The following is a 14,660-nucleotide window of genomic DNA, read 5'->3' as shown; positions in this document are numbered from 1 at the left end:
ACCAACACTTAAAATAGTGCAACACTATTTTATTAAGTTAGAAACTGTTGAACATACTTTCACTGTGGGTTAACACGATGTTAGATTAAACTAAAGACCTATGCCTGTCCGAACCAGTCTATGCACTCAGCACATGGTGAGGATCTGTGCTGTCCGATGTGTCCTTGTCGGAGGCTGTATCCCGAATGAGCAGGAACTCTGATGCCCCCTGTCTTTATAGTGAGTGTGCTCTAACTGGTGATTGGCTGCGGTGTTGTGTGTGTTGATTGGTCTTGCTGTGTGTCCATCAGTGTGTGTGTATCTGCACCATGATATACTGGTGTATATTATGACAACCGGCTGTGGTGACACAAACCCAAAAGGTGGTGGCACAGGCGTAGCTTGATGTGTTGCAGTCCCAGAGAGCAATGATCCACTCTCTGTGCTCCTTAACTGTGAGCGAGCAGACGCTGGTCGAAACCAGAGTGGGCTTCCAGAACTGGCAGTGCCAGGTGGCAGGGAAGCCTCAGGGGATAGCTCCCCTCACACACATGGAGTAGCCTGGGGGACATCGGGCACCCCAAGGGATGAGGCGGTGATGGGGCCCGTACCGGAACACCGCAGTATGCCCCCTGATGCATCTGGTGGGCAGTGGGTAGAACAGGATGGCATCAGGCCACCCAGGACACCTGAGCAGCAGCCGGGCCCATCCAGCTCTAGTCACCCCAGGTCGCAGAGTAGGAATCACACCAAGCCGCCCCCACTCCTGCTGTACCATCTGGGGAACCACCTAAACATAGTGTTAGCGCCCCTAAGACCATAAGACACCAGTTAAGTTGGCATAGGTGCAGAGCACAGTTTAGCTGTAGGGGCTAGGGCACAAATCTGTGTCTTTTAGTGCACATTAAACACCTGTTGCCACTATTACAACCTGTCTCAGTGATCCACCAGATGGGTGTGAGGGGTGGGCTGGCCAGGGTGGGGGGAGGGGGGGAGGGAGAGAATGGACAGACTTTGGCGGGGGAATGGGTGGACCCACTGGGTGGCCCATGTTCCACCGCTCCTCTCCCCCCCCTGCCCCCAACCGTCCCCACCACCGCCACCCCGGGGATTCGATGGGACCATGTGATGCAATGGCCAGCTCGCATGCAGGGATCAGGAAGATGGTGGAAAGTGCTACCCTGGGCAGCAGTCAGACACCAGAGCTCATCGCAGGGCTGATTGTCATCATCCTTCACTCCATGGACCAGACCCGCTGTTACTGCCAACCCTGGGTCCCCACCCCGTATGCAGCAGGGGAGTGAGGGGTTGTGGGGGGGTGATGCGGTGTCTGTGCCCCTGGTCAGTCCCACCCCTCCACCCCCACGCCCCAGTCGGTGAACCTGGAGGCGATCTGTGCGTACCGTGCGCTTTGACCCTGGCGCACACTTCTTGCGGCCTCCCGTGCCTGCCTGGGCCCCATGTGGTGTCCATCCGGGCGGCACGGTAGCACAGTGGTTAGCACAGTTGCTTCGCAGCTCCAGGGTCCCAGGTTCGGTTCGAGGCTTAGGCCACTGTCTGTGCGAAGTCTGCACTTTCTCCCCATGTCTGCGTGGGTTTTCTCCGAGTGCTCCGGTTTCCTCCCACTATCCATGATAAATTGCCCTTAGTGTCCAAAAAGGTTAGGTGGGGTGACTGAGTTATGGAGATAGAGTGGAGGAGTGGGCTTAAGTGGAATACACTCAGGGCAGCACGGCGGCGCAGTGGTAGCACTGCAATCTCACGGCGCCGAGGTCCCAGGTTCGATCCCGGCTCTGGGCCACTGTCCGTGTGGAGTTTGCACATTCTCTCCGTGTCTGCGTGGGTTTCACACCCACAACCCATGGATGTTCAAGGTAGGTGGATTGAACATGCTAAATTGCCCCTTAATTGGAAAAAATTAATTGGGTACTCTAAATTATTTTTTTTAAAGTGGAGTACACTTTCCAAGGGCCGGTGCAGACTCGATGGGCCGAATGGCCTCCTTCTGCACTGTAAATTCTATGATTCTATGATCCTCACCTTTCCCTGCATCCTCCTCATCGGACGAGGTCTGGCTGTGCAATGTTGTGAATGATGCAGCTGGCCACCACAATGCAGGCGACCATCTCAGCATCATACTGGAGGGCCCCTCCAGAACAGTCAAGGCACTTGAACTGCATCTTCAGGAGGCCAAAGCACCGCTCAATCCAACGCTCCTGGTCGCTACATGGGCTTCTTTGTAGCGGGTCTCCGCGTCGGTCTGTGGCCTCTGTATAGGCGGCATCAGCCACAACCTCAGTGAATAGTCCCTGACACCCAGGATCCAGACCCCCAACTGGGAGTGCATCCCGAACATGTCAGGAATCTTTGAGTGTGCCAGGATGAAGGCATTGTGCACAGTGACCTAAGGCATCCCGACGATGGCGGCGAACCCTGCTGCCTAAGTATCCTGGTGGGCTCGGTGCACGTTAAAGTGGGTGTATTGAGCCGCCTGATCATATAGGGCCTCCATGACAGCACAGATGCACCTGTGCATCGAGGTCTGTGAGATTCCGGACAGGTCCCCACTTGGCTCCTGGAAGGACCCCATGGCGTAAAGGTTCAGAGAGACCGTCACTTTGATAGCCACCGGGAGCGGGTGTCCTCCCTCATACCCCCACGGTGACATGTTTATCTGGCAGATATGTCGCACTGTCTCTCTGCTCTGCTGGAGTCTTCAACGGCATACCCGGTCCGGCAGGTCCTCGAATGACAGGCTGTGCCGGTACTCACGAGGCCTCATGCGGCGCCTCTTTGGCACCTCTTCCTCTTTGGCCTATTGGGCAGCCGGCTCTCCAACCTGGGTGACCACCAGCTGTCCCTCTGCTGCACGCTCTGCTGCTGCAGCTTCCTCCTCCTCGAGCAGCGCCCACCTCGTACAGCCACTTGGCATCCCCCAAGACAACGGGGACTAGCAGGAAGGCTGCCACAGCTGGTTGAATTCCAATATCCATTGTTTGCGGGGGGTGAAAGGCCGACATGTTAGCATGGTGTGTACCCCCAATGCCCAGCCAGGTCCACTGAGCGCCATGGTGACCCCGGTCGGCACTGCTCCCACAATTCCCTCCCTCCTCACGATCCCCGCACCTTTGACCCCATCGGTGGCCAGCATCGTGCGGGTCTCTGGCCCTGGCGCCCGTCCCTGATGCCAGGGATACCATTGGTTGGCATTGCCCTAGGTAGGCCACCAGTGGGTGGCAGCCAGGCAGGGGGGTGGCGGTTGGCGGAGGGTGGGGTGTTGGGGTGGGGGCACCCATACTGCTAGTGCCACTCTGCAGAACCAGAGGTCAAAGTGGGTGTTCAGTGGGTGTTCAGTGGATGCGCAGCAAGATGGCCACCATAACGGCGGACCGTGCCTGGACACCACCCCAGTCCTGGCCACTCGGCCTGTTCCCCCCATTGTCCCTCTTCTCCCCCCCCACCCCAGCCAGCCTGGCCAGTGTCTGGCCCGGCAGCCCGCAGTTGCTCCTCTCCATGTCCTACCTCCTCTCTCTCTCCCTCAGCAGCCACCCGTAACCCTAACCCCCTCCCCCAAACCTGGAGAGAGCCTGAAGCACAAGTGAACCACGGCGTTGGTAACTCGACCCATCGGAGGAGGAGAATCGCAGAGGTCCGGAGAATACCGGGTCGGGCCCGATATTGATATGCGGCAATTTTCGGGAACCTTGGATGACGAGTGATATTGTAGGCCTCGTCAAAAAGAAAAAGGAGGCATTTGTCAGGGCTAAAAGGCTGGGAACAGACGAAGCCTGCGTGGAATATAAGGAAAGTAGGAAGGAACTTAAGCAAGGAGTCAGGAGGGCTAGAAGGGGTCACGAAAAGTCATTGGCAAATAGGGTTAAGGAAAATCCCAAGGCTTTTTACACGTACATAAAAAGCAAGAGGGTAGCCAGGGAAAGGGTTGGCCCACTGAAGGATAGGCAAGGGAATCTATGTGTGGAGCCAGAAGAAATGGGCGAGGTACTAAATGAATACTTTGCATCAGTATTCACCAAAGAGAAGGAATTGGTAGATGTTGAGTCTGGAGAAGGGGGTGTAGATAGCCTGGGTCACATTGTGATCCAAAAAGACGAGGTGTTGGGTGTCTTAAAAAATATTAAGGTAGATAAGTCCCCAGGGCCTGATGGGATCTACCCCAGAATACTGAAGGAGGCTGGAGAGGAAATTGCTGAGGCCTTGACAGAAATCTTTGGATCCTCGCTGTCTTCAGGGGATGCCCCGGAGGACTGGAGAATAGCCAATGTTGTTCCTCTGTTTAAGAAGGGTAGCAAGGATAATCCCGGGAACTACAGGCCGGTGAGTCTTACTTCAGTGGTAGGGAAATTACTGGAGAGAATTCTTCGAGACAGGATCTACTCCCATTTGGAAGCAAATGGACGTATTAGTGAGAGGCAGCACGGTTTTGTGAAGGGGAGGTCGTGTCTCACTAACTTGATAGAGTTTTTCGAGGAGGTCACTAAGATGATTGATGCAGGTAGGGCAGTAGATGTTGTCTATATGGACTTCAGTAAGGCCTTTGACAAGGTCCCTCATGGTAGACTAGTACAAAAGGTGAAGTCACACGGGATCAGGGGTGAGCTGGCAAGGTGGATACAGAACTGGCTAGGCCATAGAAGGCAGAGAGTAGCAATGGAGGGATGCTTTTCTAATTGGAGGGCTGTGACCAGTGGTGTTCCACAGGGATCAGTGCTGGGACCTTTGCTCTTTGTAGTATATATAAATGATTTGGAGGAAAATGTAACTGGTCTGATTAGTAAGTTTGCAGACGACACAAAGGTTGGTGGAATTGCGGATAGCGATGAGGACTGTCGGAGGATACAGCAGGATTTAGATTGTCTGGAGACTTGGGCGGAGAGATGGCAGATGGAGTTTAATCCCGACAAATTTGAGGTAATGCATTTTGGAAGGTCTAATGCAGGTAGGGAATATACAGTGAATGGCAGAACCCTCAAGAGTATTGAAAGTCAAAGAGATCTAGGAGTACAGGCCCACAGGTCATTGAAAGGGGCAACACAGGTGGAGAAGGTAGTCAAGAAGGCATACGGCATGCTTGCCTTCATTGGCCGGGGCATTGAGTATAAGAATTGGCAAGTCATGTTGCAGCTGTATAGAACCTTAGTTAGGCCACACTTGGAGTATAGTGTTCAATTCTGGTCGCCACACTACCAGAAGGATGTGGAGGCTTTAGAGAGGGTGCAGAAGAGATTTACCAGAATGTTGCCTGGTATGGAGGGCATTAGCTATGAGGAGCGATTGAATAAACTCGGTTTGTTCTCACTGGAACGAAGGAGGTTGAGGGGAGACCTGATAGAGGTATACAAAATTATGAGGGGCATAGACAGAGTGGATAGTCAGAGGCTTTTCCCCAGGGTAGAGGGGTCAATTACTAGGCGGAATAGGTTTAAGGTGAGAGGGGCAAGGTTTAGAGTAGATGTACAAGGCAAGTCTTTTTACGCAGAGGGTAGTGGGTGCCTGGAACTCGCTACCGGAGGAGGTAGTGGAAGCAGGGACGATAGGGACATTTAAGGGGCATCTTGACAAATATATGAATAGGATGGGAATAGAAGGATACGGACCCAGGAAGTGTAGAAGATTGTAGTTTAGTCGGGCAGCATGGTCGGCACGGGCTTGGAGGGCCGAAGGGCCTGTTCCTGTGCTGTATATTTCTTTGTTCTTTGTTCTATTAAACACCTTTTCGCACAACCATTATGATGCCTCTGTCATTTCATTCCGCAATGCAGGCTGACCCCCGGATCCTTGGCCCATCTCTGCAGTCCTCCGCCCCATCCCCCACCCCCCCCCCACCCCCCACTCTCCCCTCCTTGTGGCACTCACCCACCCTCTAGCCGTGGATATGTCCCTGGAATTGTGTTCCATCCCCTGGGTATTCAGATGTGTGGTGTTGCCTCCCGTAGTGTTCAAGCATAGTGTCCAGGCATCAGAGTGTGATTGGGATGCTAGGCAATGACTCCTACATGCTTCATGGCCCGTCCGCCCACGGGATTCCACTTGGCATGTATGAAGTGCTCACGCAACCACGATTGCCAATTCACTGTTAGAAAAAGCCTTCAGCCACACGGCCAGAGGTCTCGGCAATCGATGATGGTTATGGGTGGTCATTGGGGCAGACGGGCAGGGTCACGGTTTGCTCTTGGAATGGATACACATGATCCAGAGGTTGACATGGTGGTGGTGTGTGCGGTTGCCCCCCAGCACACCTCCCCACCACCCATGGTGGCAGCCCCTGCGGAGGGTCCTCCACTCCCCTGCCAAGCACTGGGGTGGCGATCCCAGCACCCCCGGGCTCTTTCCCTACGAGCAACGATGGCTATTCACCTCTGCGGCTTCCCACAGAAGCCCTTCCGCCAGGTTCCCGTTGTTCAAAAGGAGTACTAATTGGCGCCAGCGTGACCACTTGCTGGGGAGGCCGATGAATGATAGGAGGCCGTTGGATATGGGGTGGCTCCCGTTAATTGTATGGAAATGGGGCTTAAGTGGTGATAATTGATTTCTCGCCAAGTACGGCAGAATCCTGACTTTGCCTCCGGGAGCGGGCCGGTTGCATTGCAAACTGTTTAGCGCCTGGCGCGGATCTCACTTTTGGCCTCTCCCACTGTTCACCGGCCTCGTTACGCTTGAGCGAGAGCGCAAGGAGACCAGAGAATCACGCGCCCTCTCTCCAGCCAATTAATGCTCCTCAGGGAGGCAAACCCTGCTCCCAGAAAATTCTGCCCTTAAAGTTTGTATAATTTCAGTTTATTAATTTGTGATTTTTATTTAAGTTTTTAAATCATCAAGCAAGCACCATGGGAGGAATACAAGGGATGTACAAGGTTACTATTTCAATCTTCAGGTGGCTTCATAGCATATGAAGTGATATGTTGGCAATTGCTCAGTCTTTTCTGCTCAACAGAATAAGAAAGGTAATGCTCGGGAATAATCATTAGGTATCGTTATGTGGAGTGCGAGGATTAGTTAAATAAAAGGCATCCTTTTCTTAGTATTTTGAATCCAAGGTAGATGTTGAAATTGCATGATAATATTAAAGTTCCCAATAATTAAGAAACTTGTGTTTGTAGCCCAGATCAGAATAGGTATTTAAGTGCTTTTGCTGCAGTTTTTTTTCACTGATCTGGATTTTCCTCCCTGGGGTCATGAGTCCAGCTAAGGAGGAATATAACATAGGAATTTTCTGGCATGAATATTTGGGATGAAAAAGATAACCTTTTTGAATAACTTGTCTTTCCAGCAATATGGAGATGTTCCTATTTTCTCAGTGAAAGTTAATTTCAGAAATTTGGCACTTGCAGATCTGTGTTACTTATCTCTGACCATCTAGGCTGAATTCTACCACAGCTTCAGGACCTCAGTGTTGGGGACAAAAAGTGGGTCCCAAGTTTGCACTTGCCAGTAACGGGACCGGCTCAGTGATTTTACCATAGGCTGCCTCTTAATTTCCCACCTATGAGCCTGCTGTAAAATTAAGGATGGTTAGCGAGCTCCTGACACTATCAGTCCAGTGATCCGGCAGCTCTGAAGGCTCAAAAATGCTACAGGGAGCGGTGGGCACTGCAGAGGCAGTGACCTCTGGGCACATCCTGGGAAATAGGTGAAAGGTGCCAAAATTCTGGGAGACAAGGATCAGAGGGGAAGCCTGCCCAGGTGCAGATCATTGGAGTCACAGAGAACGCCATTCTTGCCCATGGACCCTACTTTAGGTCTACATGTGACCTCTGGCTCCAATGATCCCTCCTATGCTTCTGCCTCCTGTCATTGGCAAAACATTGTACAACGGGTCCTTCAAGAGCTTAATAATGCTTTAATACTTTAATTTTGAATATTGGCTGCCCAGCTCCATGGAGTGGACAGTCAATCCACCACACAGCCCACCACTGGGGAACTGGCCCAACGTAGCAGCCCTCTATTTTACTGGTTGCCCTGCCTCCCAGTCCATCACCCCCGAGCCAGTAACATTCTGTCTTATGTTTCTGAATTCTAGGCAGAAAATTGATAAATATTTACCTACCCCCAAGCAAAACAAAAATTGCTTCATGGCAGCTGTGGAGCAGCAAATGGAAATTAAAATTGAGAGAGATATATAACGGGTGGCTGAATTGAAATAGACTGGTGTTCACCTCAGCCACAGTCAAAATTAACCCTACGGAATAGTTCTGTTCCTCTTGGATTAAAATAGCGTACAAGAATCAGGTTCGAAAGCTGACAAAGTGCTCTCCAGACCCATGCCCATTTTGCTATCTAATTCGCAGCTGGGAGATGTGTGAGAGGGATCCAAGATGACTCATGCTCTGATTTCCTTCTGCTCTAGACTGTTAACATTTCCTTAATTAGGTCCCTCCCTGATAACTTGATGGAGTTTGGGAAAATGTTTGGGTGATCATTCACTGGCCTGGTGGAACCTTATTGGTATCTTGAGTGCAAAGATATAATAAGCATTGTAGAATAAGTGCTGAAAGTTCATTGATTTTTCAAATGCTGTAAGTTTGAATTGTTTGTATTGCAGTGCAGTAATTGCAACTGTTGTATTTTTTTAATTATTTACAATATTTTTGTTTCCCTTAGATTACAATAAGTCACAAGAACCAGGCTCCAATGTTGAAGGCTCCACCTCCCAAGACTGGCTTTGTTTCCTCAATTATCAAGCGAACCAGGAGCTAAGATGTGAGGATAAGATGGGAGAGAAAAACTGTCCTGCTGGGCAGTGCAATTTTCTTTTAGTGAGAACAAGGAGAACATGGGAGTTAAGAACTCCATCAGGGCCAGTTTACAATTTTAGCCTTCCTGTCAGGAATCTCACCCAACAGAAGTGAACATTGGTAATTTAGTCATGCACTGGGCATGTTTTACAATAATAATCCAAGTTAGATGGAAAACACACCCAAAATTCCATTAGGCGCAATTGGCAAGAGAGGCTTCTCCTGCCTGCACAAAGCCAGAAAAATTACCCCAGATTAAAATAGTGCAGACCATTCATTTGCACAGTTGCTATTACTATGATCGGATGTAAGAATTAAATTGTGAAGGTTAACAGGCACATGTAGCATTAGTCTTCAGTTTATGCATGACAAGCATTTATCTTCTATGGTGTACGAGTTCAAATTGCATGAATTGCATTCAGGTTTAAGGGCAGGCCTCCATTCACTGCTTTTATCTTTTGGTGATAATTGGGAAATTATTTTTGGCTCAAAGCCATTCACTTCAATAAAAGCTTTCCTGTGGTTAGGATGGAGGGCTAAGGTGATAGCAATTACTGTCATTAACTTTTAAAGTGCAGCAAACCCACATAAAGCAATTGTGCTATATTAGTAACAAACCCGTATGAAATTCTTTGTCCAATATTTAAACTAAAGTGTTAGCTAATGTCTCCATTAAAATAAAAGAATTTCTTTGAGACACATTCATGAATTTGTTATTAGTACCACCTGAAACTAATTTATTTATTTATTTATTTTAAAAATCTTTTTATTGGCTTTTCTCATATTTATAAACAGTTGTTACTTATGTACATTACATTTTTCTTGCCCGTGCTAATTTGCTTTATTTTACTGAGAGGTTTGTTTTGTCCTTCATTTGACTAACTACGTCCCTCTGGATCGGGCTATGATATCCCCTCTTCCTGCCCTGCCACCCCCCTCTTCCTGCCCTGCCCCCCCCCCTTCCTGCCCTGCCCCCCCCCCATTCCTGCCCTGCCCCCCCCCCCCCCTTCCTGCCCTGCCCCCCCCCCCCTCCCCGGGTTGCGCAGTCCTTTTATTTTTATTTTTCCCTGGCTTACTCCTCGTTGCTGGCCTCGAACAGGTTTTGGAACAGGCTGACGAACTGCCTCCAAGTATCCAGGAAGCCTTCCTCTGACCCTCGGATGGCGTACTTAATCTTCTCCAGGTGGAGAAATCCCGAGAGGTCAGCGAGCCAGTCTGCAGCTGTGGGTGGTGCTGCCGATCGCCAGCCAAGCAGGATTCTCCGCCGTGCGATTAGGGAAGCGAAAGCGAGGGGGTTGGCCACCTTCCCCATGTGTAGCTCTGGCTGCTCCGATACCCCGAAGATTGCCACTATTGGGCATGGCTTCACCCTCACCCCTACAACTTTGGACATTGCCTCAGAGAAGGCTGCCCAGAACCCAGCAAGCTTGGGGCAAGCCCAAAACATGTGGGTGTGGTTGGCCGGGCCCCTCTGGCACCGTTCACATTTGTCCTCCACCTCTGGGAAGAACCTGCTCATTCTGGTTCTGGTCAGGTGCTCACTGTGCACCACTTTGAGCTGCATTAGGCTGAGCCTTGCGCAGGAGGAGGTGGAGTTCACCCTGCTCAGTGCTTCGCTCCAGAGTCCCCATCCTACCTCTGTCCCCAGTTCGTCCTCCCATTTTTGTCTGGTCCCATCCAGTGGTGTTCAGGCTCTGTCCAGTAGCTGTCCGTGTATTTTCCCACATAGCCCCCCCTTCTCGTTGCTTGTGCCTATCAGGTCCTCTAGTAGTGTGCTTTCTAGGGCCCGGGGTACCCTCCTGTCTCTTTGCGGAGAAAGTGCTTTATTTGGAGGTGTCTCAATTCCTGTCCTCTTGCTAGTTTCCACTTCCTCGTCAGTTCGTCCAGTGTCGCCAGTCTGCGCCCGACGTAGATGTCCCCGACCGTCAATGTGCCCCGTCCCGCCTCCATCTTTTGAAGGTAGTATCTAGCATGGCTGGGGTGAATCTGTGATTGCCGCTGAAGGGGGCCATAAGGGACATTTTGGTTATCCCGAAGTGCTGTCTCAACTGAGTCCACGTTCTCAGCGTGGCCGCTACCACTGGGCTCATTGTGTATCTTGTTGAGGAGGATGGGAGTGCTGCTGTAGCAAGGGCCCGGAGGGTCGTTCCTTTACAGGATGGCTCTCCATTTGTACCCAATCTGTCTCGGGCTCTTGTACCCATCCCCTCACTTTTTCTGCCATTACTGCCCAGTGGTATTATTGTAGATTCGGTAGAGCCAGGCCCCCTCTGATTTTCCCTCTTTCCCGTGTCGGCTTGGGAATTCTTGGGTTCTTGCCCCCCCACACAAACGCCATGATTAGCCTGTCTATGTTTTGGAAAAAGGCCTTGGGGATGCAGATCGGGATGGATCTAAACAGGAAGAGGAACCTTGGCAGTACGTTCATCTTGATCGTCTGCACTCTTCCCGCCAGGGAGAGTGGGAGTGAACCTCACCGTTGAAGGTCTTTTCTTACTTCCTTCACCAGGCTGGTCAGGTTCCACATGTGGATCTGTGTCCAGTCTCTGGCTAGTTGGATCCCCAGGTAACGGAATCTGTTCTGGGCCGTTTTGAACGGGAGCCCCTACAGCTCTGTCCCTCCCCCTTTTGGGTTCACTGGGAATGTCTAATTTTGCCCAGGTTAAGTTTGTAGCCCGAGAAGGTTCCAAACTCTTTCAGTATTTGCAGTATTGCCTTCAGTCCCTCCTGTGGCTTCGAGATATAGGGGAGCAGGTCATCTGCATAGAGTGAGACTCTGTGCTCTCTGTCTCCTCTCCGGATTCCCTTCCAGCTTTTCGCATCCCACAGGGCTATCGCCAGGTGAAATTAATTTTTTTTCTTTTTTTGTTTTTAATTCTAACATCTAATACAAGTTATGAAAATGAAATTATCACAAAATATGATGGACAGGTCCTTTTAAGTCACTTTGCCAGCCTTCTGTTTGTTCATTCTACTTCCGGGATTTCCTGCAACAGTAATGAGGTAGGGGGAGTGGGCAATGGCAGGAACGGTAGAATATATTCTATCGAATTTGCTGAAATGCTATGCAAATGACAGAAATTCATCATCCAACATAATTACTGTCATTTGCACTGTAACAAAGCTGGATGCCAGGGATGATATATTTCCAACTTTTCAGCACATGACACTGTTCAGTGAAATATGAAAACAGGGGAGCAAAGAAATAGTGAAACAAGATGCAGTTCAGGAATAAGATGAGTCAATTTAAACATTTGTGCTTCCAGGATGTGGAGCTCTGTGTCAGGCAAGCTCATGACATTGCCCAGAAGAACTTACAAAGAAACAGTTATTGATAGAGGAAGTAAATGGGCAAAACTGTGGCAAATGGATTTCAATGTAGGGAAATGTGTGAGATGATCCACTTCAGATTTAAAAAGAATGAAACAGAGTAGTTCCTAAATGATGAAAAGCTAGAAGCAGTGGAAAGCAAAGAGACTAGGATATTCAGGTCTATGTATAATTAAAGTGTCATGAACAGCTGCAAAAAATATTGTAATGCAGGCTTTTATATCCAGAGGGCTAGAATACCAGTGGTACAAGTCATGCTTCAACTGCACAAAGCTTTGGATATATTGGGCTGGGTCTCCGGTCCCCGACACCCAAATCGCTTTCGGCAACGGGGCGGAAAATCCCCGATGATGTTGAAATCGGGAGCGAGGCCGCTTTCGCGATGGTCCATCCCTTGAAAAGCGCCGTACCCCTAGAGTATGCCGCACGCCATATCCACGGCCTCGGGTCATTGCCTGAGGCCCACCCCACAATGCTCTGTCCCTGAAGGATTCCTGACGGCGTGGGACTCTCATGGTCTCATCCGTCGGGAACTCAGCGTGGCGGCTGCGGACTCAGTCCAGCACCGCCACAGTCAGGGGAGGGCCGATCCGCAGGCAGGGGGGTGGCATTATTCGGGGCTGGGGGCACTGTGCGAGGGTGGTCCAGGGCACGCGAGCCGGAGGACTATTTTTGCCTACTGGGTCCGCGGGCTACGTCCATCGTCGTTTGCATGTGCGGCCACGGACCCAGCAATACTCTGGGCCGTATCGGCAGCCAGAGTTGGGTGCTCTACGCTGCCTGGCTGTGAGCCACCCTCCGGAGCAGGGAATCGGTGGCCGTTTTCACACTGGCGTCGGGACCTGGTCTCCCAAACGGAGAATTCAGCCCAGGATCTGATGTATTGTGAGAGGTTTGTGTATCATATTGTAAGAAGGATATATTGATTTTGGAGGGAGTGCAGTGTGATACCAGAATGATACCTGAACACCAAGGGTTAAACTACCATGAGATTATTCAAATCGGGGTTGTATTCCCTGGAATTTAGAAGGTTAAAGGGTGATTAATCAAAGTTTTCGAGATATTAAAGGGAACAGATAGAATTAATGGAGAGAAATTTTCTGTTGGTTGGGGAGTTGAGTGATGGAGTTTTCACATTCAATTTTTGAGCCTGTTTTCGGGCTGATTTCTGGGTTGCGATCCCAGATGTGCACATGGCAGCTCATCGGGCACGATTTTCCTGAAGGATGTCAGTTAAGAAGCTGCCTCTCAGAAAGCTATTCAATTGTGGACGTTGGGCAGCCTAAGGATGTCGGAGAGCCAATCAGAGTGCCTGAAGTGAAGGATGGCCAGCAGATCCACAGTGAATGCTGTGTGGCGCTGAGGTGATTGGAGAAGGGGCAGCCGGCACAAGGTGGATGTACCATATTGCTTATGAGACCAGAAGCTAATTTTTCCAGCCAGCCTATCAATTGGATCCATCTGACAAGCACACAGTTTCAAGCTTTTGCCTGTGGATGTCCTGAGGCATCTAATGGCCTTGGAAACATTGATCCACAATCTAGGGGCCATAGCCTAAAAATTAGAATCAGCGTCTTCAGGAGTGAAATTAGGAAATATTTTTACATCAGAAGGTGTTCGAAGTTTGGAACTCTCCTGCAAAACATTTCATGTTAGCTAAGGCTCTGAATGTCCTCCTCATGTTCATTATGCTGCCATATTTTCAATGACCATCCTTATAAGGAGCCTATTTCCTAGAAGAGCTTTTCACTTGTCCATTGCCTTAGGGACTTTGGGCAATGTTGCTGAGAGAATGAAGCAGTCTGCATGTCAGGCTTTAATGCCATTCATTGGCAGGAAATATCCAGCTGGAATGAAATTCAAAAAGCTATTTCACGACCTACTCGACCAAATCTTTTTTTCCTCCTAGCTACTTCGTTTCGAAGGAGAACTGATATAACATTTCAAAGAAAAATCAAAAAATTAGTTTGTGGGGGGTGGTGGCATAATGGTAATGTCACAGATTCCAGCATCTGCAATAATTTGCTTTTATCAGTAGTGTCACTGGACTAGTTATCGAGAGGCCCAGGCTAATGCTCTGGGGCCAAAGGAGCTGGTGGAATTCAAATTCAATGAATTAAAATCTGGAATCAAAAGCAGGTCTCAGTAATAGTGACCATGAAACCATTGTCGATTGTCGATCTGGATCACTAATGCCCTTCAGAGAAGGAAATCGGCCACCTTTACCTGGTCTGGCCTATATGTGATTCCAGACCCAAAGCAATGTGGTTGATTCTTAAATGCCTTCTGAAATGGCCCAGCAAGCCACTTATTTATATAAAATTTCTACAAAATCTAAAAGTAATGAAACCGGAAAGAGTACTCAACACAACCTCGGCATCGGAAACAACAACGGAAAATCCAGCCCTGTTGACCCTTCAAGGTCCTCCTTACTAACATCTGGAGGCTCGTGCCATAATTGGGAGAGCTGTCCAACAGAATATCCACTGAATCATACGTTACAGATCATGTCCAAGGGATCAACATCACCGTCCCTCCTGCAGGGCAGACCAGCAGAGGTGGACGCACAATGGTATAAAATCAGGTCGGGGTTGCCCT

At 49.8% G+C, this 14,660-nt stretch overlaps 1 protein-coding gene across 3 annotated transcripts in view; it reads left to right on the top strand.

Annotated features, from left to right (window-relative positions):
* dgkb (diacylglycerol kinase, beta) overlaps positions 1–9,656 on the top strand; it is a 1,346,936-nt gene extending 1,337,280 nt beyond the window's left edge. For all 3 annotated transcript variants that reach the window (XM_072509150.1, XM_072509148.1, XM_072509149.1), the window contains one exon: positions 8,599–9,656. In XM_072509150.1, the coding sequence (XP_072365251.1) occupies positions 8,599–8,694 (96 nt within the window). In that variant the 3' untranslated portion in view covers positions 8,695–9,656. The remainder of the gene's footprint in view (positions 1–8,598) is intronic.
* The last annotated feature ends 5,004 nt before the right edge of the window (positions 9,657–14,660 follow it).

The sequence above is a fragment of the Scyliorhinus torazame genome, chromosome 6 (genome assembly GCF_047496885.1).
Source record: "Scyliorhinus torazame isolate Kashiwa2021f chromosome 6, sScyTor2.1, whole genome shotgun sequence".
In the NCBI taxonomy this organism is placed as follows: Eukaryota; Metazoa; Chordata; class Chondrichthyes; order Carcharhiniformes; family Scyliorhinidae; genus Scyliorhinus; species Scyliorhinus torazame.
Note: the sequence above shows the minus strand (reverse complement) of the source record. Positions and strands in the feature narration are given on the sequence as shown.